The sequence below is a fragment of the Onychostoma macrolepis genome, chromosome 07 (assembly GCF_012432095.1).
Source record: "Onychostoma macrolepis isolate SWU-2019 chromosome 07, ASM1243209v1, whole genome shotgun sequence".
Taxonomy (NCBI): Eukaryota; Metazoa; Chordata; class Actinopteri; order Cypriniformes; family Cyprinidae; genus Onychostoma; species Onychostoma macrolepis.
In genome coordinates, this window is record NC_081161.1 from 30,525,355 (window position 1) to 30,551,714 (window position 26,360).

The 26,360-nt window shown below is 37.3% G+C and overlaps 5 protein-coding genes across 7 annotated transcripts in view; 3 read left to right on the forward strand and 2 right to left on the reverse strand.

The window, feature by feature from the left end:
* Window positions 1–13,726: 13,726 nt before the first annotated feature.
* terb2 (telomere repeat binding bouquet formation protein 2) lies at window positions 13,727–15,517 on the forward strand. The gene is made up of 7 exons (XM_058782087.1): window positions 13,727–14,149; window positions 14,274–14,355; window positions 14,518–14,657; window positions 14,772–14,818; window positions 14,897–14,985; window positions 15,210–15,298; window positions 15,387–15,517. The coding sequence occupies exons 1-7, from the start codon at window positions 14,086–14,088 to the stop codon at window positions 15,512–15,514; spliced, it is 639 nt and encodes a 212-aa protein (XP_058638070.1). The 5' UTR covers window positions 13,727–14,085; the 3' UTR covers window positions 15,515–15,517.
* A 19-nt stretch (window positions 15,518–15,536) lies between these two features.
* Window positions 15,537–17,144, reverse strand: si:dkey-1h4.4 (uncharacterized). Its single transcript, XM_058782086.1, has 4 exons — window positions 16,775–17,144; window positions 16,194–16,614; window positions 15,791–15,930; window positions 15,537–15,671 (listed from the first exon to the last, which is right to left on the reverse strand). Exons 1-4 carry the CDS (start codon window positions 16,934–16,936, stop codon window positions 15,639–15,641), a joined length of 756 nt encoding a protein of 251 aa, XP_058638069.1. The 5' UTR covers window positions 16,937–17,144; the 3' UTR covers window positions 15,537–15,638.
* A 135-nt stretch (window positions 17,145–17,279) lies between these two features.
* LOC131544092 (sorbitol dehydrogenase-like) lies at window positions 17,280–19,532 on the forward strand. The gene is made up of 9 exons (XM_058782082.1): window positions 17,280–17,436; window positions 17,530–17,563; window positions 17,666–17,830; window positions 17,938–18,097; window positions 18,204–18,322; window positions 18,557–18,622; window positions 18,706–18,884; window positions 18,952–19,073; window positions 19,151–19,532. Exons 1-9 carry the CDS (start codon window positions 17,383–17,385, stop codon window positions 19,314–19,316), a joined length of 1,065 nt encoding a protein of 354 aa, XP_058638065.1. The 5' UTR covers window positions 17,280–17,382; the 3' UTR covers window positions 19,317–19,532.
* Window positions 19,533–19,685: 153 nt separating this feature from the next.
* LOC131544093 (sorbitol dehydrogenase-like) lies at window positions 19,686–24,216 on the forward strand. Of its 3 annotated transcripts, none has more exons than XM_058782084.1 (9): window positions 19,686–20,133; window positions 20,222–20,255; window positions 20,397–20,519; window positions 20,604–20,763; window positions 20,864–20,982; window positions 21,241–21,306; window positions 21,386–21,564; window positions 21,750–21,871; window positions 21,980–24,216. In XM_058782084.1, the coding sequence occupies exons 1-9, from the start codon at window positions 20,080–20,082 to the stop codon at window positions 22,143–22,145; spliced, it is 1,023 nt and encodes a 340-aa protein (XP_058638067.1). In that variant the 5' UTR covers window positions 19,686–20,079; the 3' UTR covers window positions 22,146–24,216. The 3 variants fall into 3 exon arrangements, with proteins under 3 accessions (XP_058638067.1, XP_058638066.1, XP_058638068.1); XM_058782083.1 differs by having other exon boundaries at window positions 20,355–20,519; window positions 21,980–24,215; XM_058782085.1 differs by having other exon boundaries at window positions 20,369–20,519; window positions 21,980–24,214.
* apba2b (amyloid beta (A4) precursor protein-binding, family A, member 2b) overlaps window positions 22,906–26,360 on the reverse strand; it is an 87,688-nt gene continuing 84,233 nt past the window's right edge. The window contains 5 exon segments of the mRNA XM_058782081.1: window positions 22,906–24,317; window positions 24,722–24,862; window positions 24,950–25,069; window positions 25,333–25,529; window positions 25,532–25,544. Coding sequence (XP_058638064.1) covers window positions 24,246–24,317; window positions 24,722–24,862; window positions 24,950–25,069; window positions 25,333–25,529; window positions 25,532–25,544 — 543 coding nt within the window. The 3' untranslated portion in view covers window positions 22,906–24,245.

Genomic DNA, 26,360 nt, shown 5'->3' on the forward strand with positions numbered 1-26,360 from the left:
AGCAGTCCCACTCTGCCTCTGTCACCTGCCTCCTACATCTCTCACTCACTCGCTCTTTCATCATCTCTCCCGTCACCTCTTCTCTTTAGTCATTAGTGCCCCACACTGAGAAAAGTGCTGACGGCTCCTGGAGTCTTACAGGTCTGGAAGAATCTCAAACATATCAGCAACTGAACTTTCTGTACCAGACTGAGCTCTAGCCCACGCCCTAAAAAACTAAATTAAACAGCCACTAGTAACTGGACAGATGGACAGACACAGGGAAGGTGAACAATAAAAATCAGAAATTGCGTTTAAACTATTATGCAACATCATATCTTTTATATAAATGATTTTTATTTTATAAGATTTATTTGTTATTCATTTTTTTTAAATAATCAATTAGTGTGACTTTTCTGAGAATAAAGTCATCAAATGAAGTTGTTAAGATATTACAGTACATGTAAACGCTAAAGAAAGAGGTGTGCACTAACACATTCTTCAGCGTATACAGGCTGAAATAGCGCCTTCGCCTTAACAAGGGGGTCGTCAGAATCTGACAGTGTTTCCATGGTGATGGGGCGAATGGATTTTCAGCTCTTCCAGTGGAAATTCTCTCTGGAAAGCTCATATTCCTTATTCAAAATGAGTAGATGAGATAAAGAAATCGACATAAACATAGGACAAAGCGCTGTGATTACGTCAGTTGCATATTTCTACTGTGTGTGTGGTGTGTACGTGCTTAGATGCAAGTCCATTAGAATTCAATCATTTCACACTTAGTCAATTTCAATCGTTGGATAAATGATGGTCTGAGAACTAAATGGAGAGATGGTTCTACTAATGTGCTATTGAAAAAAGACTCTTGCAGTTTCAAGGGTCCTGTTGTTGCCATGGCATCAGGACACTGTAGCTGAAGGCAAATAAATAATAAATAAATATAAATATAATACAAAATCTCAACAGTTTTACATGAGAGAAAAAAACATCATATAAGTATATCTCTCTTACACATGTTTTTTGGCCAATTTTGACTGAAAGGGATAGTTTACCCAAAAAAACCCATACAGTTTTGGTAACCATAGTCTTTCTCAAAATATCTTTGCAAATGACAGAATTTTAATTTTTGGGTGAACTATCCCTTTAACAGCGTCAGACTAACCAACCTGAACTTAGTTGCAGGGATGAAATCACTATCATATACTTCCACTATCCTCATGAGGTGACAGTACAAGTTATAAATCTTAGAGTAAAACAAAGGATTTACACATTTAATTTGTAATAATCATAAATTATGTTAAATGCCAGAACTGGGATTATAAGCAGATTCTCACTCAAGCTTTTCATTTCAAGTAAACTGAATTATTACAATAAATTTAAAACTTTTATGTTTTAAAAACAGCACACTTTGTACTTGATATTAATTGAAACAGCTGAAGGATAAGAGACAGGTTTCTAAATTATATTAATATGTAGCAGATATATGAGAACATTACATCAAAGTTAGATATGATGTCAAAAAATAAATAAATAAATTTAGACTTACTGGTTAGAGTTGTGCCAATACTGTCCGGGACAACTTTATAAACGTTAGAGAGGGAGAGAGAAGTAGGAGCACAGGCACAGTTTTCCACTCTTATATTTTGGCAAACACATTTGTTTAAAATCTAGTCCACTTTTCAGACACATCAGACAGCTTCCTTTTTCCATTATGCAAGGCCAAGCTATTTAAATTTATGTAATTAAATTTACGTTCTTCAGGAGCTTCCTTTGTTTGAAACCTGACACTAAGCAATGCCCCTTGTGTGTGTGCGTGCACTGTGATTAATTTAGCATCCTCTCTTTGTTTATTTTAGCTGTTTACAGCATCAGGCCTGGTTCTGAATGAATGCCAATGCCAGGAGCGGGAAGGAGGGGGTATATTTCTGCTGCACCAGCCACTTCTGCATTGGCTCATCAAGGTCAGCCAATAAGCCGAGAGCCAGAGCCTGTGGAGGAAGAAACCTGAACCAGCACAGCATCACAGCACGGCCCACACAAATCATGGCAAGCCGGCTTGGTCCATAACTACAGGAGATAGGAGGCAGTGTCCTGTTTCAAAACTAAATTCCCAACTTTTTGAGTCGTTTTGAAAGAGGGTCTTTCTGACTGATGTTTAACTTCTTTACAGCATTGTTTTAAATAGACTACTTTTGAAATGACTACTCATCTCCATCTTAAGATAAACTTAAAGGATAAGTCCACTTACAAAATAAAGATTTCCTGACAATTTACTCACCCCCATGTCATCCAATGTCAAAGAAATTAAGTTTTTTGAGGAAAACATTCCTGGATTTTTCTTCATATAGTGGATTTCAATGGTGGCCAAAGATTTGAAGGTCCAAAATGCCAAAAAAAGAAAGAAAAAAAAACAATACACTATTGGAGTCCATGGGGACCAGAAATTTGGGGACCAAATTCATACAGGTTCAGAACAACTCGAGGCTGAGTAAATGATGACAGTATTTTCATTTTTGGGTGATCTATCCCTTTAAAAGCTCATCATACAATTCCAGGAACTCACATAGCCTACTACACTTCACATGCATGCTTTATCTTTAACTATAATGTTCATGTAAGACACAAATGACTGTTTACGAGGATACTTGCAAGGACGGGCATTTTGACACATAACTGTGTGTATTTGAGCGTTTAAGAACAAGGCGCAAATCTGTGGTGACGATGACGCTATGTTTTTATCTACTCCATGTGTCCGGTCCACTTGCTGTTCCACAACTTCAACTCCATCATCAGCTTTTTTTAGCAGAATTTTACTGACTAACTCGTGTTTTTCCCGTTCTCCTCATTTTTTATTTTTTTTTTTGGAGCAGTGAGACTTAAAATATTAGTTCACTTTCAGAATAAAATTTCCCAATAATTTACTCCCCATGTCATCTAAGATGTTCATGCCTTTCTTTCTTCAGTCACAAAGAAATTAAGGTTTTTGAGGAAAACATTCCAGTATTTTTCTCCATGTAGTGGACTTCAATGGTGGCCAGTGGGTTGAAGTTCCAAATTGCAGTTTCGGTGCAGCTTCGAAGGGCTGGCTCTATCCCAGCCGAGGAATATGGGTCTTATCTAGCAACACGATCTGTCATTTTCTAAATGGTAGGGTAGGACAAAAAACGCCATCTCATTTTCTCCTCCAACTTCAAAATTGTCCGACAATTGTTGTTTTACCTTTTTGTAAAGGGCATTTGACTTTCTTTCCAGTTAAGCGTTACAAGGTCAAAACATTTGCACAGATGAACTGCTCAAAACAAGATCTATAACTTGTATAAAATAAAATAAAATAAAATTCAAATCAGTGGAACCACTGGATGACTTGCTTTGTAGTCCGCCATTTTTGAATGCACTTTCTGAGCTCTCCTATGGCAATGCATTTAGTTAAACAATCCACAATCTCTTACATAATTCAATAATTTCATAACATCTCTGTGGTCTTTTCTGAAAAGGCCCATTAAAGTATGCACTCTCTAATGTTTGCCTGTGTGGTTGAATCGATAAGGCTGATTAAAGCCTAAGCCACATCAATGCACACATGAGCCCTATCAATAATCTCACTTCAACCAGTCAGGCAGAACTCCTACAGAAAGGAAAGCACTCTGAAATTTCAAGCTTAAGGGAGCTGGAATGAAATGATACGGGGCCCTAATCCATCACAGCCTACTCTTGATTTGACCTAGCCAGAACGTTATCAAATTACACTTTTTTTAAGTGATAGACCTAAATCCCAGGCTGAAACAAAAGACTAAAAAAAAGAAGAGCACAAATGCATTTGAAGTATCTTGAACTAAATATATGGCAATACAAAGGATGCACAATACATAATAGCAAGGATGTCACTAGCAGGGAGAGAGGTGGTGACAATTCTGGGGACCCCAGCTGTTTCAACCAAAGGGGCCCATGCTAGCTATGGTCCAGCATATCAGTACTATATCAGTTATCAGTCGATGTTAGACTTTTATTGGTACTGATTAACCAGACAATATTGGATATTTAATTGTAAAAATAGAGGAAAACACTAATAATTAAAACAAATAAACTTCTAAATATAATCATTCTTCATACTATACAATATAAAGTTGTGGCGTCTGAACTAATGCATTTAAAATTAGCCAATTTTAGTTTTAGTGTTTTATTTTAAAACAGTAAATGTTTAATATTGGTCAGTTATCTGTATCAGCCAGATTTTCAACATCGGAGCATGTTTAGGTATTTAGTTTATTCATTAGAGTGCCATAGCATCGAACTAAAAAAAAAAGTTTCCCCAAGAAGTCATTACATAAGCTTTTCAGCTGACTTCACATGTAAAGTGGAACTTTAAAGATTTAAGATGGATGAAACAAGCTGGATCCTTGAAAAACTCTCTACCAGCAAGGTTTGCGGGGACAGATCAATTTTATATATATATATATATATATATTTGTCACCCACCTCTCTCTTTTGTACTTACTCACTTTTAAGTTTAATATAAAATCTGGCAGCAGCACTGGCCCAAGTGAGCTCACACTCAGCAAATATACAGCAACAGACTCCCTGGCAGTCTATTCAAGGACATCCCATTAACAAACACAAGGGGCTGACTGACAAGTTGTTGATCCAATCGCAAACGTCCCCAGGAGTCTCTGGCGGTTTTCCCCGTGGCCACTGAGTCACTTGCACATTTCACAAACATGGCCTCTCAGCCAGCATCAGTCAGGAACTATTTAGTGGCGCTCTGAAAAATCTCATTGGTTTGTCCCCTAACGGCCAGGAGTGGAAAGGCTAACCTAATGCAGGCTGACAGTCTTCTTCTCACCGTCCACACTTTTTCCTCCTTTTTCTTTCTTTCTTAGTCTAAGGTACTTTACACTAGAGCTTTTGAAGTGGTTTGTAGTCAATTTTGATGACAGGGTTTAGTTTGTTCAGTTACTGAGAAAGCTTTCTCTTTGCGCCACTGACTTGCCGTGGTTCAGACACAAATACCACAATGGCTGCATCTTAATTTGCATTATGCAGAATTAGGATTAGTGTCTCTCAAATCATAATGCATTGAAAATTATATTCAAAAGGTGCCTAGATACTACATTATTTCTGGTGAATTTTCAATGTGCATCTGTGCATGCTGTATTGACTAATATCACCGCTGAAGCTGTAGTAGATTTAAAAACTTATTCATCTTAAAAGTTTATAAACGTATTAATTTAAAAGAAATATGAATTTCAAGTTAATGAGATCAGCTTTAGTGGTTACCTACAAACGCAAACAGTACACAAGGTTCTATGTCTATCAAGATGCCATTATATGATGCTGTATTTCTCTATACTGGTGAAGTAACACCATAATCAAAAGTATGTACTGTCCTATCAAGAGCAAAGTACATTATTTAGAAGTGTGGGGATTGGGATGCAGCCAATGTGAAAACAAACCAGGTGGCAGAAGTAAGAGGGGTGGAATCAAACTCAAAGCCAAACAACTGAATGAAATGTGGAAACTGCCAAATTGAGTAAAAGAATCAAGTGCTTTCAATGTAGCTTTCAATGTCACTAATTTCCAAAAAACTCAAAGATGATGAGTCTTTTGTGCTTACCAAGAGTCATAGACATATAAAATTGACAGTCCCTTACTTTATGATCTACTTTTAAATGTGGAGTCTCACATACCACTCAGGTAAGATGACTAGTAAAGAATGATGAATCAGAGAATCCTCAAAAAAGTACTTATTTAATTCAATATTTTATAGATATTCAAAGACTAAATTAAATTATATACTGTAAATGCAAATGTCAATGCTTAAGAACACAGCTGCAGTCTTTCTTCTAATAACAGGCAAATGCTATAATGGTTTTCATATACTGTTTACTTACTTTATATCTAATAATTGAATATCTAGAATTGTTAAACAAGCTGGAGAATGAGAACTCCTGTGCATCTGTGCTCTTATGTCGATGTTCCTTTGCCTTGTCAATATAAAAGTCCAGTTTCTGTTACGTACCGGCCGGGAAAGCTTATTGGCCAATACTGATCATTAACAAAAATAAATAAATAAATAAATGCAATACAATGCAATACCATACAATACAATATAATATAATAAGCCTGTATATAATCACCACTGGTATCTTTCGACAGCCACTGTCAATTTTCCAGGTAAATATCCTAAAAATGTGTCTCTAAACTAACACAGGATTCGACTGTCAACCTGGACAGATTATCATAATGAGAGATTATTTTCTATGCAATGTTGTGTACAACGAATTTAGGGCAGGCAAATTAATTATGCAAGCATTTAGCTGATGGTAAAACAAAGACTAAATTATGCACCTTCTTGTACTCCTGGATCTTTTTAAAAGTCTTTAAGTATGCTCTAAACCCAAACACTGGGAACAAACGTGTGTCTATAAACAGAGAGATACTGAATAAATGGAGAGCTCAGTCTCAGAAAAGTCTTTAGACTGCCAAGTTAGAGCTGGAGTCTTAAACTGTAAAACTGTTGAAGGAATGATGTGAGATCAAAGCGCTGGAACCCAGAGCACCATATACAGTAAGAACCAGATTAAAGGAAGAACATGAATTGAGCAGAAGAGCGTTTGGTGTATGTTTGGACAAGTCTGCAGCTGTTTAGTGAGGCCAAAATGAAACAGACCCTACACTTGAGCACGAACTGAGAGAAAGCAGATAGTGATAAACAATCTGACAGAGCACTAGTTGCCTGGAAGACGAGGATTTGGATAATGGCAAAATAGTCTAATATTGTAAATGTAATATCATGCATGGCTTTTATTCTTTTCAGATTTATTCACTCAGTGTTCGAGAGCAATAGCAAAAGGTTTATCTTGTTTTTTTTTTTAACATCAGAGCATAAAATATCTTTGTGCTACTAGCTGTGCTTTGTTACTGCAGGCTGAAGCTTTCAGATTTGCTCAACACACAAACGTACCTGATTTGAAAAGGGGCATAATGCTTTGTGATCGCAAAATTGCAGTTATCTCATTTGCTTGATGGCTGAAGACATAATGGCCAAACGGTCCCACTCACTCACCAAACCAGCTGGCCAGAGGTCCTCCCACCATCTGCACCAGACCTGACAAGGGCTCTCAGATCCTCAGGTGCAATAACTACTGTAGCAAGTAACAGGACATGTTACTGCAAATAGTACCCGGCAGCTGCCTGTTTGCATTTCGGTTTTCCTCCTAAACGGTCAGAATACAACACACAACAACATTTTATGCAGTGCAAATAACAGTAAAATTCATCAAAATAGTAAAACCAATGTGCTCTTGTTCAAAGGTATTTTCACATAAAGTGTGATTCTAAATTTGGAGGCTGAAAATTCATTCTTTTTTAAAAAAAAATTTTATTGTAAGAGTATTTGACGATTTTACTGTATTTTTCTTTCTTTTTTGATTAAATAAATGCAGTGTTGTTGAGCATTAGAGACTTAAACAATTTTTAAAAATCTGTCACATTATTCTTATATACAGAAAATTGGTCTTTAGTTATTTTGGTAACACTTTATTTCAATAGTCCACTTTAGACATTCTACTAACAGTAAGTAACTTTGCAACTACATGTCAACTAGCAGTCATTAGAGTATTAGTAGACTGTCTAATAACTTAATAACTTCTAACACTTTATTTTGATGGGTCCACAACATACAACATACCGACTAGAAACTTTGCAAGTATATGTCAAAGTTATGTTGCAAATGAATGAGAATTAGTTGACATGTAGTTGACATGTATAGTTACAAAGTTACTTATAGTTAGTAGAATGTCTAAAGTGGACTATCAAAATAAAGTGTAACCCAGATTTTAAACACAGGTTTTTTATTTAGATGACAAAACTTCTTTTTAAATACACTGGCACAACATCTGTGAACTAGTAGTAAAATTATCATATCAGCTGCTTGTTTTTCACTGACCCAGTGTTCACCAAATGCTACGAACTCGTCTTCACATTCTAATTAAGGCTTTTAAAAGAACATTTATTTTAGCTCTCTTCTACTGAGAGAGTTGGATACAAGCGAAATTACACTGAAAGGGAAAGCAGGTGATGACACTTCAAACGAGAAGCTGAGGGGGGAAAAAAACAAGAACAATCCCGCAATTGCCTTAATCCAGAGACACCTGCCATGAAAAGGGGCCCTTTGAAGTCATTAGCTGAGCCGGACAAGACATTGCATTTACATTTGAAACAAAGAGGCTGATTGGCTGTCAGTCTACACATATAAAGAGCCACTGAACACGCTAACCAAAACAGAATGATAATGTCAACTTTATCACACCAAACAAACAATAGAATTCACACTAAGGGGGTAGTTGTGCCATTTGTAAATTGACACCAAGCTCTGGCCACGAACTAACAAAGAGCAATGTGACAGGCCGTGTGATGAAAGCAACATGGCAAAGTGAAATCTGAAGCTGCTCACAGCTGCTTTAAAAAAGCATGGTAGTGGATCTCAGCACTAAACAGTCACAGTGCAGCAGGGTCTGGTGCTTCAGAACTAAACTGGCCTAATTAGAGCTCACAGGACATCCGCATACTAATCCCCCACACTCCCCATCATCCTCGCGGCTTTCATCTGTCCATGTGGATGGCTCCGCCAATCCAATAAGCATGTGTGGGCTATATTATGAACAGTAATGTAATGCACAGTAGTAACATGTAATGTGATCATACACAATTTGACAGGCATTAGAGGAAACTGAATTAATGCACTATTTTACGGCTATAAGTTTGTAATAAATATTACATTTTACTTTTTTTTTTTTAACCTTATGTATTCATTTATTTATTTACTTAAAATGGTTTAAGTAGCAATTTATAATATACAAACACCATATTGGTTATTAGACAATATTGTTTCAATTTATTATATAAGTGTTTATATATATATATATATATATATATATATATATATATACATTTTATTCAGAATTTATTTAATTCATCATAATACACACATAATCTAAACATATCTCCAACAGGTGCAGGACCAAAACAGAAAACATGAAATTAAAAAAGTAAAACCTGCACACTGTTTAAATATACCCTTTATTTTCTATATAAAACACAAATAGCAATGTTGCTTTTTGATTGAACGGTGTATTGGAATTTTTTTTTGTATTGTAATCAGCCATTATAAGATATTTATCAGCCAATATTGGATATTAAAATGTTTCTGCCTATTTCTTAAGGAATGATTCACCAAAAAATGAAAATGTAGTCACCCCCAGGACATCCAAGATGCAGATGAATTCACAGATTTGGAGGAATTTAGCATTTAATCATTTTCTCTCCAATGGATCGTCTGCAGTGAATGGGTGCCGTCAGAATGAGAGTCCAAACAGCTGATAAAAACATCACAATAATCCACAAGTAATCCACCCAACTCTAGTCCATCAATTAATGTATTGTGAAGCTGCGTGTTTGTAATAAATTCATTGTGTTGTTTCCAGCTAATACGAGTCCTCTATCCATAGTACTGCTTTCTGTTTGTACACTTTCCGCAAACTACTCCTTTAAAATACAGATAATTCTATCTATTTACATTTAAATAGATAATGTTTTAAGACCACTATTTCTCTCTCTCTTCCTTGTAAGCATGCATGCAAAAATATTTTTATATAATTTTCTAACAAAACAGTACAGATTTATTATATCGGCTCTTTATCAATTAACAACCATAACATGAAAATACTTATTGTCTTATAGTGTTGGTCAGAATTTCACCCCTAGTTTTGATAGGCTGTTTGCATTTGATAAAAAAAGAAAAGAAACTGACTGATAAATGCTGGTATGTAAACAGGTATGATGACAATTATGTCTTCTCAACAGCCATATCACCCTGCAGCCCAAGACCGGTTGCCCATGGAAGCTAAGCAGGGCTGAGCCTGGTCAGTACCTGGATGGGAGACCTCCTGGGAAAACTAGGTAGCTGTTGGTAGAGGTGTTAGTGAGGCCAGCAGGGGTGCTCACCCTGCAGTCTGTGTGGGTCCTAACGCCCCAGTATAGTGATGGGGACACTATACTGTAAAAAAGCACCGTCTTTCGGATGAGACGTTAAACCGAGGTCCTGACTCTCTGTGGTCATTAAAAATCCCATGACACTCATCGTAAAGAGTAGGGGTGTAACCCCGGTGTCCTGGCCAAATTCCCTCCGCTGGCCCTTGTCTATCATGGCCTCCTAATAATCCCCATCCACTTGATTGGCTCTATGACACTCTCTCCTCTCCACCTGTAGCTGGTGTGCGGTGAGCGCACTGGCGGCGTTGTCCTGTGGCTGCCGTCGCATCATCCAAGTGGATGCTGCACACTGGTGGTGGTTGAGGAGAGACCCCCCCCACATGATTGTAAAGCGCTTTGGGTGTATTGCAATACACAATAAAGCGCTATATAAATGCCTCATTCATTCATTCATTCATTCAATGCTACTGTTAGAAAAAAAAGCTAGAAAACGTATGTATTAATTCTGACAAATTCTGTTTTACTTTTCGAACCTATTGTACGTATCATGATGTGCAGTATGCCACGTTATAATGATGACTTGCTTACATCAGCAAAACAACAAAAAAGAAGAAAACATGGTCCCACTTTATATTAGGTGGCCTTAACAACTGTGTACTTACATTTAAATTAATCATTTGGTGCAATGCACTTATTGTGTACATACATGTTTTTACATTGTACCTATAATTTTAAAAATACCTATATGTAGTTACATCTGTAATTAATTTCTGTAATTACATTTATAATTATGCTGTTGACCCATCCCTTACACCTTAACCCACCCTTAAACCTACCCATACCACCAAACCTGTCCCTAACCTTACCCGTATCCCACCTCAATACCAGCAAAAGTGTTTTGCAATACAATATGACCACAATAAGTACATTGTGCTTATTTTTTGATGCAAGTACATAGTAGTTAAGGCCACCTAATATGAAGTGTGACCGAAAACATTAATGAGATCACTACATTCATAACAACATTTGTTATTCCAGAATCTTCAACTATTCATCTCTCCATATAAACAGAATGAGGAGAAACATAGCTGCCATATCCTGCAAGCTGAATTCTGTTTAAATTCAGCACATCTGTAAATCTCTCTGTCTGTCCTGTTGTATATGCTTGTAATGTTTTATGCATAGCCTCAGCAAAATGTTCTTTGTACCTCTTGCAAAAGTTTGTTTCCTGTTCCAAACCCCCACAGCTTCACCAAAGCTGAAAATTAAAGTGTACCAGGGTTATGAAGTTATATTTTAGTAGATGTGATTTTTTTTTTATCATCCTCACTCTAATTTTAGATTTTGCTGTCAGGGTTCTGTCAGTCAATGAAAAGAAAAGAAAGTAGTTCTGCTTTAAAGTCTATGTCCTCTCTGATGGGTGTACTTCAGTTTACCCCTCTTAGCCAAGAATAGACTTGCAAATCTAAGTAATGGCTTTCTAGATTATGCCTTATTATGTTTAAAGCTGCTACATTAAACTATAATGTTATGTCACTATAATAAAAAAAATATCTCTTAAGTACACGCTAAATATGAAAAAAGATTATACTGTCTGCACTTTCTGGCAGAAAAAAATGTAAAAGACGATGATGCTGATGGCCCATCTCTTAAAATAATGCAGTTTGTGGAAATATTATCACAAAAAAACATGAACACTGAACCATAAAATGCAGATATAATTGGGATAGTTTGTCCTTTGACAGATTTAATCTAACACATTTACAGAATATGCAGAGTATTTGTAATTGCTGTCACTATAGTGAGGCAAATCAGTTTGAAATCTTACTGCATCTTCAGCTGCTCACTGATTTTAAGCCTTTTACATTTATTTAAGATGCTTTTTTAGATAATGAATGAAAACACAGATTTTTATAGTTTGAGAGATTTAAATAGCATCTTAGTATCATTGTATAGTAATCTATATCAGGATTAAATACTAATAATATTATATATATTCTGATCCTTAGATAAAATATTGCATGCATAAGTTTAGGGTCAGCAATATAGGAAAAATTAATAGTTCTATTCAGCAAGAATGCATTAAATTGACCAACAGTGACAGTAGAGACTTCAACACAAGAGTTGTTACAAAATATATACATTTCAAATAAATGTTGTTCTTTTAAACTTTGAAAGAATCCTGAAGAAAACAAAAATAACGACTTTATTCAACAATTTCTTCTCTACTGTGTCAGTCACGAGGGTGCCGAGACGCATTTATGTGTACATTTAAAACGATTTTATTTGTGGTGAACCTATTGTAACCTTTGTGACAGAAGGATTTCATCTCAGCAGGAATCCACAATTATCACATTATCCAACTACTGCACAGTGTTGTTCTTTTTTAATGGTCTTCTGGAAACATAAAACACAAGACTACATGACAGTACTGTCTGCTTAAAACAGGAAGCAATTTAGCTTTAGCTGTGCCAACAGTGGCCAACTCCATATAAATTACTGATCTGTGCACAAACTTCATAAGCATATAATGACAGACACTTCCACAATCTCTTCAACAAAAGCAAGATTAGCATAACTGTAATCCTAATGTTGTGTTCCTGAAAACATGTTTAGATCACCACAAAATCAATAAAACCACTTTCTCAAAAAGAAGAGCATGCATTTGTTTTCAATGAAAGTCATGGTGATTAATGCAGTCTTGAGGTGAAGTTTCATTTTTGATTTATGGGGCAACATCACCACATTTTTACAAATAGTCTTCACAAGGTCAGATACCATCTTTCTCTCTGAGCTGTGGATACAAATGGAGATATAGAGGCCACTTTGGCTCTGTAGCCTATACTTTGGCCATGTCATAAAGTGACAGTATGAAAAAACTAGCTGTCAAGATATGACGGATATTATTTAGCAATCACCTGAGTGAACAGAATAAATGTGTTTAACTTTAGTAAAATCACGTGTACTAACATAAACTGTCAGCCACTGTCAATAGCAGACACATGGGAAATAAGCACAAAGAACCTCAACTTGCCTAAATCATACCTGACATGTACGTGAATTAAGTACCAAACTGCACAGCCAAACACGACGAATAACAAACGCAACTTCATCAACAGTTGTACCCATGAGGCTGAATCAGCTCCGGTTGATTAGAGGGCAGAAACATTCTTGCTTTTCCTTCCGTCAGCGGCCTGACTACGGACTCCTCTCTCTTAAAGCACGCCGTTCTGGCACCATCTGGTGGGCAGCAGCATGTATTACACTACTTTATTCTAATTCAGTTCTCAGTGTACTAGAGTTCTCCTGCAATCTTCAAACACGACAAAACAACGGTATATTTTATTGGACATTTGTGACACACAAAAGCAAAAATTATGAAGAACATCTTTCTTTTTCTTTCTATTTGTCGGATTTCAGTATGACGCCTCAAAACTCCAAGGAATCATTTCTGTTAACGACAACAACAACATTATGTTTTTATTGCTGTAATGTGCTATTAACTGTAATATTAGTAGTACTTCAGTATTTCGTGAATTAACAGCAAACCGTATGTAAATAACGATGATGCAAAGTCCGACTCATTTCATAAATAAACGATTAAAAATGATTCAGTGGTTAAGTCATCACGTGGGCCCTGGCAGCTTTCTGCTCTAAAATGTTTGCAGGTACATACAGCTATTACATTTTTACATTAATAATGATCACATTTGGACCCCCCCAATATCTATACCATGGTTACGCCCTTGTGTCTATGGGTTTAACAGATTCAGTGAAAAGATTCGACTCAAAAGAACGATTCATTTAAGAATCGGACATTGCTCGTTCAGGCCTGAGGCAATGTGTGAGCTATATCGTATTTATAGTTACGCTTGTCCGTTATGATTTTTCCGTGTTAATTTTCCTAACTTTTCTCCGTTACTATTCACGTGTTTGTTTCCGGAATTCTTTAATGATTTATGTCTTGAATAACAATGAGAACTGGTATATGAACATAGCTAAAAAATAAGCAGCTAACACAGTCAACATTTGGTGTGTAATTGAAGGATAATTGCAGCATCAAGGCATTCAAATCGTTTCTGTACAAACTGAAGTGACAAACACCTCAGCATAAGCATGTTTAAAGGCAAAACGGCATGGTTCTCCGACAGTGTTGGAAAGGGGGTAACCAACTTCTGGGGTGAGATGAGTATTCGGCTATATGCTATTAATACAACTCACGTAAAGTGATAAAGACACTGTTAATGAATATTTGGGAATGTCATTTTATATCTGTTTATATATTATATAGTTTATATTTATAGTTTCAGAAGGGGGAGCTCTTTCTTCCTGGAAAACGGCAGATTACATCTTCAGTGCTGATGCGTCTTCTGAAGACACTAAAAGGTGTTTAGTTTACAGTACAATTCTTGTTTTGGGGTGATTTGGTCATCAATACTAAAGAAACCAGCCTATAGACACTTAATCTAAATCTTCTATACCCAAAACCATTGAAATGCCTGAAAACTTTTGCCACAAAAGGTCACCTAATTTCTTTTTATGTTTTAGGATATATGAAAGTGAGGATTATGTAAAAAACAGGGCAACTGTTTTCCACAGCAACTTCCTGTCAGCATGTAAACCCCGCCAGAGTGTAACATCTGTGCCTATTGGCCACTATGTTCTGCCCCCCGACTCTGTCCAGAACGGTAAACCATAAACATTGTCATTATTTTTAGTGACATGTTCCAATGTAAAGGATCAGTAGTTTTTACATTTAAAAATAGTGAATGCCTAATTACTGTTCCAATTCTTCTCTTTAGAAATGAGAGCACTGATCGGAAGGTTCATTTGGGAAACCGATGAACAGGTAGGAGAACATGTCGTCTGATAATCCAGTGTCCAGTTATTCCTCTCTGTCATTTGTTAGCTTCTCAATCTATTAAAGGTGATGTGTGAAGATCAGATATATACTGAAGTGTCTGAAGACAGTCTGTCTGATGAGACTGAACATCAACCAGTGAGAGAGAAGAACAGGTATGCATTAACTCATTTTTTTTGTTTTACTATGTTTTAATCCTTTATAGTTATTGGCAGAATGCATACATTTATTGTAGCGAATTTTCATTTTTAAACACATAATCTTTAATATTGCTCTGTTTACTATACAAATGAGGTCTAAATATTATTTTCATTACCACAGCACTTTATCTTCATAAAAGCATGGTTTAACCTCATGTTATCTTCATGTTATCTATTAGCCAGGATGATTACGAGACTGTTGCATCGCCGAACAAAGTGTGTTCTTGTAGCGAGATGTGGAAGTATCCTGTAAACAACATGATCTCAGGTATTTAATTAAGAAACAAAACTGACACCATAGCACTTTGACCCATAATTCACATGTTTTCACGTGTATTGTTCTGTCTCTTTTGCAGGATATGTTCATATTGACCAAATGAAGAAGTATTCAGGGGAACTTTATGATTTTCATCCCTCCCTCCATGGCCATAACGTTTCAAGATCTAATGACGTGACACCTCGTCACTGTCACAAAGAAATGTAATATAATATGCTTCACGTAAGAAGTGGATTGTCTTTGTTTATACGTTTCTTTGACAAACATATTTAATGCAAATGGATGCTTATTTTCAGTTCCTACTCATCTCATATGAATCTTCCTCAGCGTATCAAACTTTTCCCAGCAATATAAAATCCAATCCCTGTATGTGAACAAAGGTGATATGTCAGGTTACAGAGAATAACAGTAGTAATATCATTAAAGCGACACACTTCAAAACAAAACTGTGTCCCTGTTTATTTTCTGTTGATGGTTAATTACCTTCCAATGAGGTGGTCTGTCCATTAAAGGATTTTCTCTCAGGTCAAGTTTTATAAGTTTGCTGAAACCAGGGATTAAGTAATCTTCCAGCGATCTGATGCTGTTAAATTTAACAGACAGGATCTGCAGATTTGCCATATCTGGAAATAGGTACGATAACGAAATTAACAGAACACGAAGCATTCCACATGAGCACTAATGGAAACAAACAGATTTATACCTAATAACAATTAGCATAATAATGACAGTGAAAGAGTAACTATTAGTCCTATAAACATTAACCATATGTCTAACGAGAGCAAAGTGACAGATCAAAGGTACAGCGGCTTCTTGTTCTTTTGAAACTCTTTTCACATACATTCATGCCATAAATAGTCATTTAATTAAATGGAAAGTTTCTAACCTGTCAGTGCTGTAGGGATGTGTGTAAAACAGTTCTTGTCCAGGTTCACGAAGACCAGTGACTCTAAGTGATTAACATCTTCTGGGACGTCCTGAAGTTTATTATCAGCCAAGTTTAGCCATTGCAAATTGTTGAGGCCCCCAAATTGTGATGGCAGGTGTGTAATTTTGTTATTATGGAGCCCAAGTTTCTCTAGCCCTCTAAGTTTACCAATAGATGATGGTATAGAGACAAGACTGCATCCTACAGCCCAGAGCTCTCTCAGTTGCCTCAGGTCACCTATTGCTTCCGGGAGAACAGCTAATGGGTTGTGGTTTACACCCAGGTAAGTCAGGTTTTTCAGTGATCCAATGTTGCAAGGAAGCATGGTAAACTGGTTTCTATCCAGTATCAGTTCTTCAAGCTTTTCCAGATGCAGAATCTTACAGGGAATGCAAACACTGTTTTAGACATGATTTCTGCTTACAGTAAACAATAATGTTAGACATTATTATATATGATGTGTGCAAAATGAATAATTCAATTTGTGTTTTTTGAGTATCTACTTTGTAAAACACAGTATGTTTGAGGATATGGCTTACCTCGTCTGGTGGTAAAATGAGCTGATTGTTGTTGAGAAAGAGTTTTTTCAATGTAACAAGTCTCGAAACACCAGGTGGCAAAACAACTAGACCCCGATGACTCATGTTCAGACTCTCCTGTTGTTTGTTAAGACATTCCAGTACCATAGCATCCCCGTTCATTTTATCTCATTGAATAAAAACACGATATATCAGAAATACAGGCGGTATTGAATAAAGAAGCTGGACTCGTCACCATCACCATGGTTACATACAACTTCCGGCATGGTGATATTCATCGGTCTTTAAATTAACGCAAGAAAATTCGTTGGACAACACAAAGGTTAGAAGCGAGGATATTTTACAGTTATTTTTAATTTGTTTATTCTTTAAGGACAATGCTAAACTGCAGAAAGTAGTTTTTCTAGCCAGCCCCTATTGCAGTTCTCTGTTTGTTTTTGCACAGACTGCGCAGAGCGCAGTTTTGATGTTCTTGAATAACCTACCGGAGAACAGGAAGAAGTGGGATGTCCGTGAGGGACATCAGTGCATATGTGAAAGAAAGCGGGCATGATCCCTGAGTACATGGGTGTTCTGGAGTTTGGTCTGTACGTGTTTAAGTGAATAAAATGGATAAAGACAACCTCACCGTGGTCCTGCAAGCTAAAGGAGATCTCAGATTGGTAACGTTATGTCATTTTATGCATTTTGGGTGCATAAGATTTTTGCAACCCTTGAACTCTGCTTGCATTTGAGATTTTTCTGCATTTTAACAGGAACAGCGTCCCATTCCAGAACCAGGACCAAATGGTATAGATTTGTTTCTAAGTAATATTTACAAATGCATGGTAATGATGATTAATAGTTTAATATTCATATTTCTTAATTATTTTTCGGGCTTCTTTTTTGAAGAGGTGTTAATTCAGATGCATTCTGTGGGCATCTGTGGATCAGACGTGCACTATTGGCAGAACGGCCGCATCGGGGACTTTGTGGTGAAACAGCCCATGGTTTTGGGACATGAAGCCTCTGGTCGTGTGGTGAAAGTGGGCTCTGCTGTGACGCACCTCAGAGCAGGTTAGTTCTCTCTGGATTTGGCTTAGGTTTTAATATTATTATTTTAATATTATGTCAGTTAAATTCAGGTTAAGGGAGTTTTCCTTTCATTTTTTTGTATTCAACAGGGGACAGAGTTGCCGTTGAGCCTGGAGTTCCTCGTGAAGTAGATGAGTTCTTTAAATCTGGACACTACAATCTGTCTCCCAGCATATTCTTCTGTGCCACTCCTCCAGATGATGGAAACCTATGCAGATACTACAAACACAATGCAAACTTCTGCTACAAGTTAGATCGCTATTGCTGAATGATTTATATAATGAGAGAGTGTCCATAGCACTTTCATTTTTTTTTTGCATAATAATCATGTATATGGCTGTGTGTGTGTGTGCAGGCTTCCCGATAATGTGACCTATGAGGAGGGAGCCCTGATTGAACCCTTGTCAGTGGGCATTCATGCTTGCAGGCGGGCAGGAGTCACTCTTGGAAGCTCAGTGTTTGTCTGTGGTGCAGGTCAGTCTTCTCTAATGATTGATATTTATGCAACGGTTACACATTAACTAGCCAATCAGTGTAATGACCTCTGACTTCTTGGCCACTGCCACTTTTCTATAGCGTGCCAGGACTGCAAAAGAGTTGTTGCTTATTCAGCTAATATCACATCTGATCTGTATAACATGACTTTTGGGATGTGTGACTGGTTATAGCTAAAATAGACTACATGTGTGTTTGTTTTTATCAACATAGGACCAATTGGGCTGGTATCTTTGTTGGCGGCCAAAGCCATGGGTGCTTCACAAGTAATAATAAGCGGTAATGTGTATATATGTATCAAAAGAGGATTTTATATGTATAAAAAGCACATATAACATCTATCTTTTTATCTGTACTTGTAGATTTGTGTTCTGATCGGCTTGCCAAGGCTAAAGAGATCGGGGCAGATTTCCTGCTTCATGTGAAGAAAGAGGACGAACCAAAGGAGATGGCCAAAAAAGTGGAGGGAATGCTGGGTCGCATGCCTCAAATCAGCATAGAATGCACTGGAGTGCAGAGCAGCATTCAAACAGCCATCTATGTTAGTTTAAGACAAAAATAAAGTCTTACTGCTAGCCTTATTTTGTGCTGATGGTGGTTTTGTCTAGGCGACCCGTTCGGGAGGAGTGGTGGTGCTGGTTGGGCTTGGTACAGAGATGACCACTGTACCTCTTCTCAATGCAGCTGTCAGAGAAGTTGACATCAGAGGTGTATTCCGCTACTGTAATACGTAAGTAGGATCACTTGGGCTTGGGATTCGCATATGACCGCACACTTTTATTAATGTTCCTGCATTGTTTTTTCCAGCTGGCCGGTGGCCATTTCTATGTTGGCGTCTAAGAAGGTGAACGTCAAGCCCCTGGTCACCCACCGTTTCTCACTGGAGCAGGCTGTGGAGGCCTTTGAAACCACCCGCCAGGGACTAGGGGTTAAAGTCATGTTAAAATGTGACAAGAATGACCAAAACCCATGAGATCTACTCTCATGGACCCACACCTGATTACTGCCTAGCAACAGTGGCTTGAATAAATTTGTTTGATCCAGCTAATTTTGCGAGTAACCTCAGGTACAACAGTCATAGGAATTAAGTGATACTTCTTCACAGTGGATCTAATTGTTTATAATTCCAGTTGTATTATAACTTAATGAATATGTAGCATTTTACATTATTAAAGTGTTTATAAACAAACATTTTGTTATTATTTTATCATGAAGAGTATTAAAATGCAATTTCATGTAACATTGTCAGAGTGCAGTTTTTAATATAATGCTATAATAATAGCTGGTCATTTTTACAATTTACTTACCTTAAACTTGTTTACAAATAATGAAGCTCTGCTTTACCAAAGATTTATGATACAAGGATACTTGAGATTGTTTGAGTAGTAACTTTAAGTATAATATAAGTTCTACTTCATTACGTATATTTTTCCTGTATTTGCTATCTATGTAAATTGAATCCATTATATCACAACTGGTCATCTAAACCAGTGAATAACTTTCATTTACTCCTCATTTAGGTTTATTTTATTTTTTAATATCATTATATCAAGGGCACTGCTGAAATGCACAGAATTTTTCAGGTGTTTGCACAAACCGCGTTTTGTCCGGCGCGCAGTTTTGAGCAACAGGAAGAAATGCGATGGCAGAACGTCGCGTGAGTGCGCGTGAGTGAACGCGCTCGTGATCCGTACGGAACCAAATTATTTGAACGGATGCATGTATGAGTGAATAAAATGGACAAAGACAACCTCTCTGTGGTCGTGCACTCTAAAGGAGATCTCAGACTGGTATGATTTTGAATGAATTTCAGCTGAAGATTTGAATTCTGATTCTAGTTGCAGTTTATAATTGCAGACTTTTCTTTAATTTTAATAGGAACAGCGTCCCATTCCGGAACCAGGACCAAATGGTATAGAGATTAGTCACTATATGTTTCCGAATACAGTGTAATGATGAGCATTTAAACATTCATGTTAATTTATTCATATTTGCTGGATCTTTATTAAAGAGTTGTTACTTCAGATGCATTCTGTGGGCATTTGTGGATCAGATGTGCACATGTGGCTGAACGGCCGCATCGGGGACTTTGTGGTGAAACAGCCCATGGTTTTGGGACATGAAGCCTCTGGTCGTGTGGTGAAAGTGGGCTCTGCTGTGACGCACCTCAAAGAAGGTTAGTTCTCTCTGTTGTAAACAATTACGCTTAGAATAACCGTACAAAATGTACTTTTTCTGCTTTCATTTTTGTACTCAACAGGAGACAGAGTTGCCGTTGAGCCTGGAGTTCCACGAGAAGTAGATGAGTTCTTTAAATCTGGACACTACAATCTGTCTCCCAGTGTTTTCTTCTGTTCCTCTCCTCCAGACGATGGAACTCTCTGCAGATACTACAAACACAATGCAAACTTCTGCTACAAGTCAGATCACTAGATATTACTAGATAAATGATATAATGAGAGAGTCCATGGGACTTTAATTCTATGCATTTTAATCGTATATGTGGCTGTGTGTGTGCAGGCTTCCTGATAACTTGACCTTTGAGGAGGGAGCCCTGATCGAACCCTTGTCAGTGGGCATTCATGCTTGCAGGCGGGCAGGAGTCACTCTTGGAAGCTCAGTGTTTGTCTGCGGTGCAGGTAAGTCTCCTGTAATGATTACACATGTTTGTGCAACTGTTACACATTAACTAGCCAATCAGTGTAATGACCTCTGACTTCATGGCTGCAATGGCCATGAAGTCAGAGATCATTACACTGATTGGCTACTTAGTGTGTCAGGATGGTAAAACAGTTGGTGCTTGTTAATTTAAAATCAATGATAGTATGCATTATTTTCAGAATGTCATCTCTGTGTCATGACTTTTGGGATATAGGTGTTTGTTTTTATCAACATAGGTCCAATTGGGCTGGTGTCTTTATTGGCAGCCAAAGCCATGGGTGCTTCACAAGTAATAATAAGCGGTAAGTCTTGTATCCAGTGTTATGTGAAAGGGATTTATATGTGTATAAATTGGACTTATAATGTGTTTATTTATTTTAGATCTATCCTCTGATCGGCTTGCCAAGGCTAAAGAAATCGGGGCAGACTTCCTGCTTCCTGTGAAGAAAGAGGACGAACCAAAGGAGATGGCCAAAAAAGTGGAGGGAATGCTGGGTTGCATGCCTGAAATCAGCATAGAATGCACTGGAGTGCAGAGCAGCATTCAAACAGCCATCTATGTTAGTTTAATTACATTAAATTTTATTCATTATACTGGAAAACATGATTAAACCTTTATATGTAACACAGGTTATGCTTTATTCTGTTTTTACCTTTTAAACCTTTGTTTATGCAGAGTACTGAGATGTATTGAAATCTGATACTCGGACCTTGTTTTTGTGCTGATGATGGTGGTTTTGTCTAGGCTACTCGTTCTGGAGGAGCGGTGGTCCCGGTTGGGTTTGGTGCTGACATGACCACTGTACCTCTTCTCAATGCAGCTCTCAGAGAAGTTGACATCAGAGGTGTGTTCCGCTACCGTAACACGTAAGTCTGGGAATTCACATACTACTGATTTGAGTAGATCAAAAGATGAAAAAATGTATGCATAATACTTTTTACACTTTTGCCCATGATCCCTTACGGTTACTCCAGCTGGCCGGTGGCCATTTCTATGTTGGCGTCTAAGAAGGTGAACATCAAGCCCCTGGTCACCCACCGTTTCCCGCTGGAGCAGGCTGTGCAGGCCTTTGAGATGTCACGCCAAGGGCTTGGGGTTAAGGTCATATTAAAATGTGACAAGAATGACCAGAATCCGTGAGATGCGTCTCAGAAATACAGCAATTTAGCATCTTAGAATTTTACATGATTAAAATATAGTCCAAATCAAACCTTTTGTCATTATAGAATCATTAACAGTATTAAAATGAAACACTCTTTTGAGTTTTTAATATTATCCTCTAATAATGGCTGGACATGTTTAGAGTTTACTAATGTTAATCTTGTTTATAAACGGCTAATCTTTACAAATGATATCTCATACTTGAAGTAACCATTAAGCACAGTATATAACTCTTTGATTATGTTTTAATCATGCTTATGTGTTTTTGTTCCCTTATTTGATTCTTCAATGTTTATGAAAAAGGTTGTAGTGTATCTTAATAACCTCTAGGGGGAGCAGTGATCTTCAAAATTGGAGAATGATTGTTGATCTCACACACACTCGTAATGAATAACCTCTCTTGCTATAAAGCCTGTCCCTCTAATCTCTCCCAAGATCAGATAAAGGAGTTTCATTATTGGGTGTTTTTTTCTTCTTATTCTTTCCATGACTATGTCTGAGAAATGTGAGCTGGCTGAACTGATTTCCAACTGTAAGACTCAAATCTGTGCTTATTAGGTCCATAATATGTGGCGAGGGAGCTATTTTAAAGTTTTGGAAGCTGGCCACTGTTAGAAGCAGTTGGCATGGATTTTGACTCAAGCTTCCAGGTTGTATGACCCACTCGGGCTTCAAGCTATTCTTTAGTTCCCAAATAAACCAACCAGAATGACCAGGGAATCAAAGGTAAAACAACATGAAGGGCTTATATTACACTTTATTGTTATTTTGCCATAGTGTCATTTTAAGATGCATGCAGACAGGTATTCATGTTCATGTATTATTAGCTGTTTCATGTCTCTTTTTTTATTACAATTTTCAAAAGCTTTCTTACGCAACGGTAAGGCTTTTGGTCACAGTGTCTTATTTTCCCAAGGCCAAAGCCTCACAAAGATACAATGGGACTAACAGTGATTCCTACATGGACACAGTACTAAACAAGGAAAACGTTTATGTACAGACATTCTAATACTGCTTAAGGAAGTGGACGCACTATTAACAACACTATTACATTCACCACTGACTCGAATGAGTTGCAGCTGGGCATACACAAAAAAGCACACGTAAAAAATAAACTTTTGTGTTTGAAACAAACTTCATTTACAGCATGGCAAGAGAATGTTTTGATTATTACAGCATGGGAGAAGTCCAGAAATTGTTTACATATGGCATTTTACAAAAGATTTGCTTGCTTGTATGTAAAAAACTACTCTCAAAATTTGCTCAGTCTTTAATGCCCACTAGATGACATTTATCCATTAATGAAGGCTGGCGATGTGAAACAATTTTCCTTTGTTGATAAAGTCCCTGCTGATATTAGTCAGTCTCGCAAAGTTCACTGTACGATGAGTCTGGAGTATGTATCATGTATGTAGTTATTGAGCATATTTAAAAAGTGTCATGCCACATAATTATTTGCCACATTTGCTGCAGTAAGTTCAGTTACTTTATGTAAGGGACGTGTACTGAGTCGATGTGCATTTAATTTGTATAGATGTAAAATTCAATGACAACTGGATCAAGCATAATATCCAATATATTACGTTTATAAAAATAAAAAAAAAAGTCATAACAGAAACAAACATTCTGGAATGGTCACTTGATGTTTTGGGCTTCACCTGTCTGGACTTCTCACTCTGGCTTTTCCATTCCTTTCTGATATTGATATAACGATTACATATTTACAAAACAAACTTGCATCTCTCCAACAATGTCCACATGTATGTAATTGTAAATAAATTAAATAAAGAGTAGCATCAAAATCAAATGTACAAAGCCCCCCTTTCATTATGTAGAAAGGACTTGAGATGCATCGACTCCATTTTCATCTGACTATGCACACACCCAAGAGCAGACGTGACAAATCAAAAAGAATCCACACTATGCAGTAATGACACACCATATCTCTTAAGTAACGTTAGCAGACAGCAAGAGTGATGGGAGTTATTTTTGGTGAAGATAAAAGGAGAAAGGTGACTGCTGCATTCAGACATTTCCCAGTGCCCAGAGTTGTGTATCTCAGCTGAAGTCCACCTCAGATCATATATACATAGGAGTCTCCTGACCAGTTAAGAGTCTAAACATGGCAGCTGGCATAGTCTTCATGTGGATCTGTTACAGAACAAAGAAAGATCTTTTTTTACTAAACAGTACAGTGGCCGAGAGAGCTCAACGCGCTGCAACTTCAGAAAACACATGCAAATAGAGAAAGCACCAGCAAATCAAGAAAACGTCTTCATCAGATTGACAGCAGGTGCTGCAAATGCTCATAACACAACCAAATAAAGATTTTGATTTCTGAAGGTTCATGTTACACTCAAGACTGGAGTAATGGCTACTAAAAATTCAGCTTTGCCATTACAGGAATAAATAACATTTTAATATATATATATATATATTAAAATAGAAAACAGATATATAAATATAATGCACCCATATAAGACTTCTTTCATAAACATTAAAAAAAAAGGTCAAACTTTGGAATGGTAGAGTATACTGTATTATATAGGGCTTACCTCGCCGACAGAATTGGAGAGAGCCTGGACGATTTTCTCATGTGCCGTGGCCACAACACTTTGGCCGTTTATCTCAATAATACGATGACCAACCCGCACGCCTCCTCTCTCTGCAATCCCTCCTCGCATTAGACTACAGATCTGAGGAGCACAAAACAAAAGTTGGACTGAATAGTAACAATTAGATTTCAATACTTTATTTCAGACTTCCTGTTTCTCCATACTCACAATGCCATTCTGCACACTAAAACCCAGCTGGTATTTGAGGTCTGGTCTCTTAATGAGAACTGTGGTTACAGGAGGGCAGCTCACAATGTTTAGCTTCACCTGCACCTGATTTTTCAGGCCCTGATGGAGATATACAAAACATACATGTGATTATATTACTCAACGCGATCACACCTGCACTGTATTATTACATTGGGATCATAACAATAGAAAATCAAGACTGCATTGCTTTTGCAAGCACTTTATTGATTGCACTGTGGTGGCTTAGCAGCCCTAAACCACAGACCCTTAATAACCAGCTACTCAGAATAACACAGATGGATTCATGGCCGAGCCAAGATTCAGCCCACTGCGCACTGTGACAGCCCAACCCCTCTGCACACCTTGATGATTCCCTGACAGGTGGCGAGAGGAAGCCCCACCAGGCTGGTGTTGTTGATTGACATGATCTGGTCACCGATGCTGAGCTTCCCAGAACGGGCGGCTGGGCCTCCATTCATCATGTTGGCCAAGATGACGGTGGGCAGAATGGAGCCCCAGCCAGACTCCACAATAACTATGCCCAGAATCTCCCCTTCTGCTTCTCCAGCTGCAACTGTGGGAGGAGAGCGATATAGAGAGTAAGGCATAGGCAAGGGATTGGGATTGATTGCCAATAAAAGGCCATAAAAGAACAAAGCAATTAAAGAAACAATTTACTCAGTTGATAACATGAGACTGACAGCAGGGGGGTTCAAAATAGCACAACCTCCACCTCTGCTGTATGTGTCATAGAGAACAGCCTTGGAAATTCAAAATTCAGATATTTGGTGCGCTGGTCCATGGTCATTGCTAGATAGCAAAGTATGGTTTTCTGTAAAATTTGAATAAAGTATGGCAGTGACATAATGTTCAAATAATCTAGATTTTTTTAAATATTTAGGTCTCTTATGCTCACGGAGACTGCATTTGTTTAATCAAAAATATGGCGAAAACAAATTTTGTAAAACATTATTATAGCAGTTTTCTTTTTTCATATATTTAAAAATGTAATGTATTCCTGTGATGGAAAATTTTCAACAGTCATTACTCCAGTCTTCAGTGTCACATGATCCTTCAGAAATCATTCTAATATGCTGATTTGGTGCTCAAGAAACATTTATTATTATTGAAAACTCTTGTGCTGCTTAATATGTTTGTGGAAATGGTGATATATTTTTTAAGGATTTCTTTGAAATAAGAAAAGTCTTTATTGTCAATATAATGCATCCTTGCTGAACAAGAGTATTCAGCGTATATTACTATCATGCTGCTCATCATCTGGTTTAATGAATCTGTGTGCACATCATTTTCATCATCCTGCTCAGATGTTGTGCTTAACTGGGAATCCATGAGCACTATTTGCATTAGAGAAGCATTTGGTGATTTATTG

Excerpts from the sequence above, each read along its gene's own strand:
- terb2 (XM_058782087.1), top strand. The coding sequence starts at position 14,086 with ATGTTTAAAGGCAAAACGGCATGGTTCTCCGACAGTGTTGGAAAGGGG. Across the intron at positions 14,819-14,896 it reads TTTGGGAAACCGATGAACAG|GTGATGTGTGAAGATCAGAT; the intron begins GTAGGAGAACAT and ends AATCTATTAAAG. Across the intron at positions 14,986-15,209 it reads CCAGTGAGAGAGAAGAACAG|CCAGGATGATTACGAGACTG; the intron begins GTATGCATTAAC and ends GTTATCTATTAG.
- LOC131544093 (XM_058782083.1), top strand. The coding sequence starts at position 20,080 with ATGGACAAAGACAACCTCTCTGTGGTCGTGCACTCTAAAGGAGATCTC. Across the intron at positions 20,134-20,221 it reads CTAAAGGAGATCTCAGACTG|GAACAGCGTCCCATTCCGGA; the intron begins GTATGATTTTGA and ends TAATTTTAATAG. Across the intron at positions 21,307-21,385 it reads TTCACAAGTAATAATAAGCG|ATCTATCCTCTGATCGGCTT; the intron begins GTAAGTCTTGTA and ends TATTTATTTTAG.
- LOC131544092 (XM_058782082.1), top strand. The coding sequence starts at position 17,383 with ATGGATAAAGACAACCTCACCGTGGTCCTGCAAGCTAAAGGAGATCTC. Across the intron at positions 17,831-17,937 it reads TGTGACGCACCTCAGAGCAG|GGGACAGAGTTGCCGTTGAG; the intron begins GTTAGTTCTCTC and ends TGTATTCAACAG. Across the intron at positions 18,323-18,556 it reads AGTGTTTGTCTGTGGTGCAG|GACCAATTGGGCTGGTATCT; the intron begins GTCAGTCTTCTC and ends TTATCAACATAG.
- si:dkey-1h4.4 (XM_058782086.1), bottom strand. The coding sequence starts at position 16,936 with ATGAACGGGGATGCTATGGTACTGGAATGTCTTAACAAACAACAGGAG. Across the intron at positions 16,615-16,774 it reads TCATTTTACCACCAGACGAG|ATTCTGCATCTGGAAAAGCT; the intron begins GTAAGCCATATC and ends ATTCCCTGTAAG. Across the intron at positions 15,931-16,193 it reads CATCCCTACAGCACTGACAG|ATATGGCAAATCTGCAGATC; the intron begins GTTAGAAACTTT and ends ACCTATTTCCAG.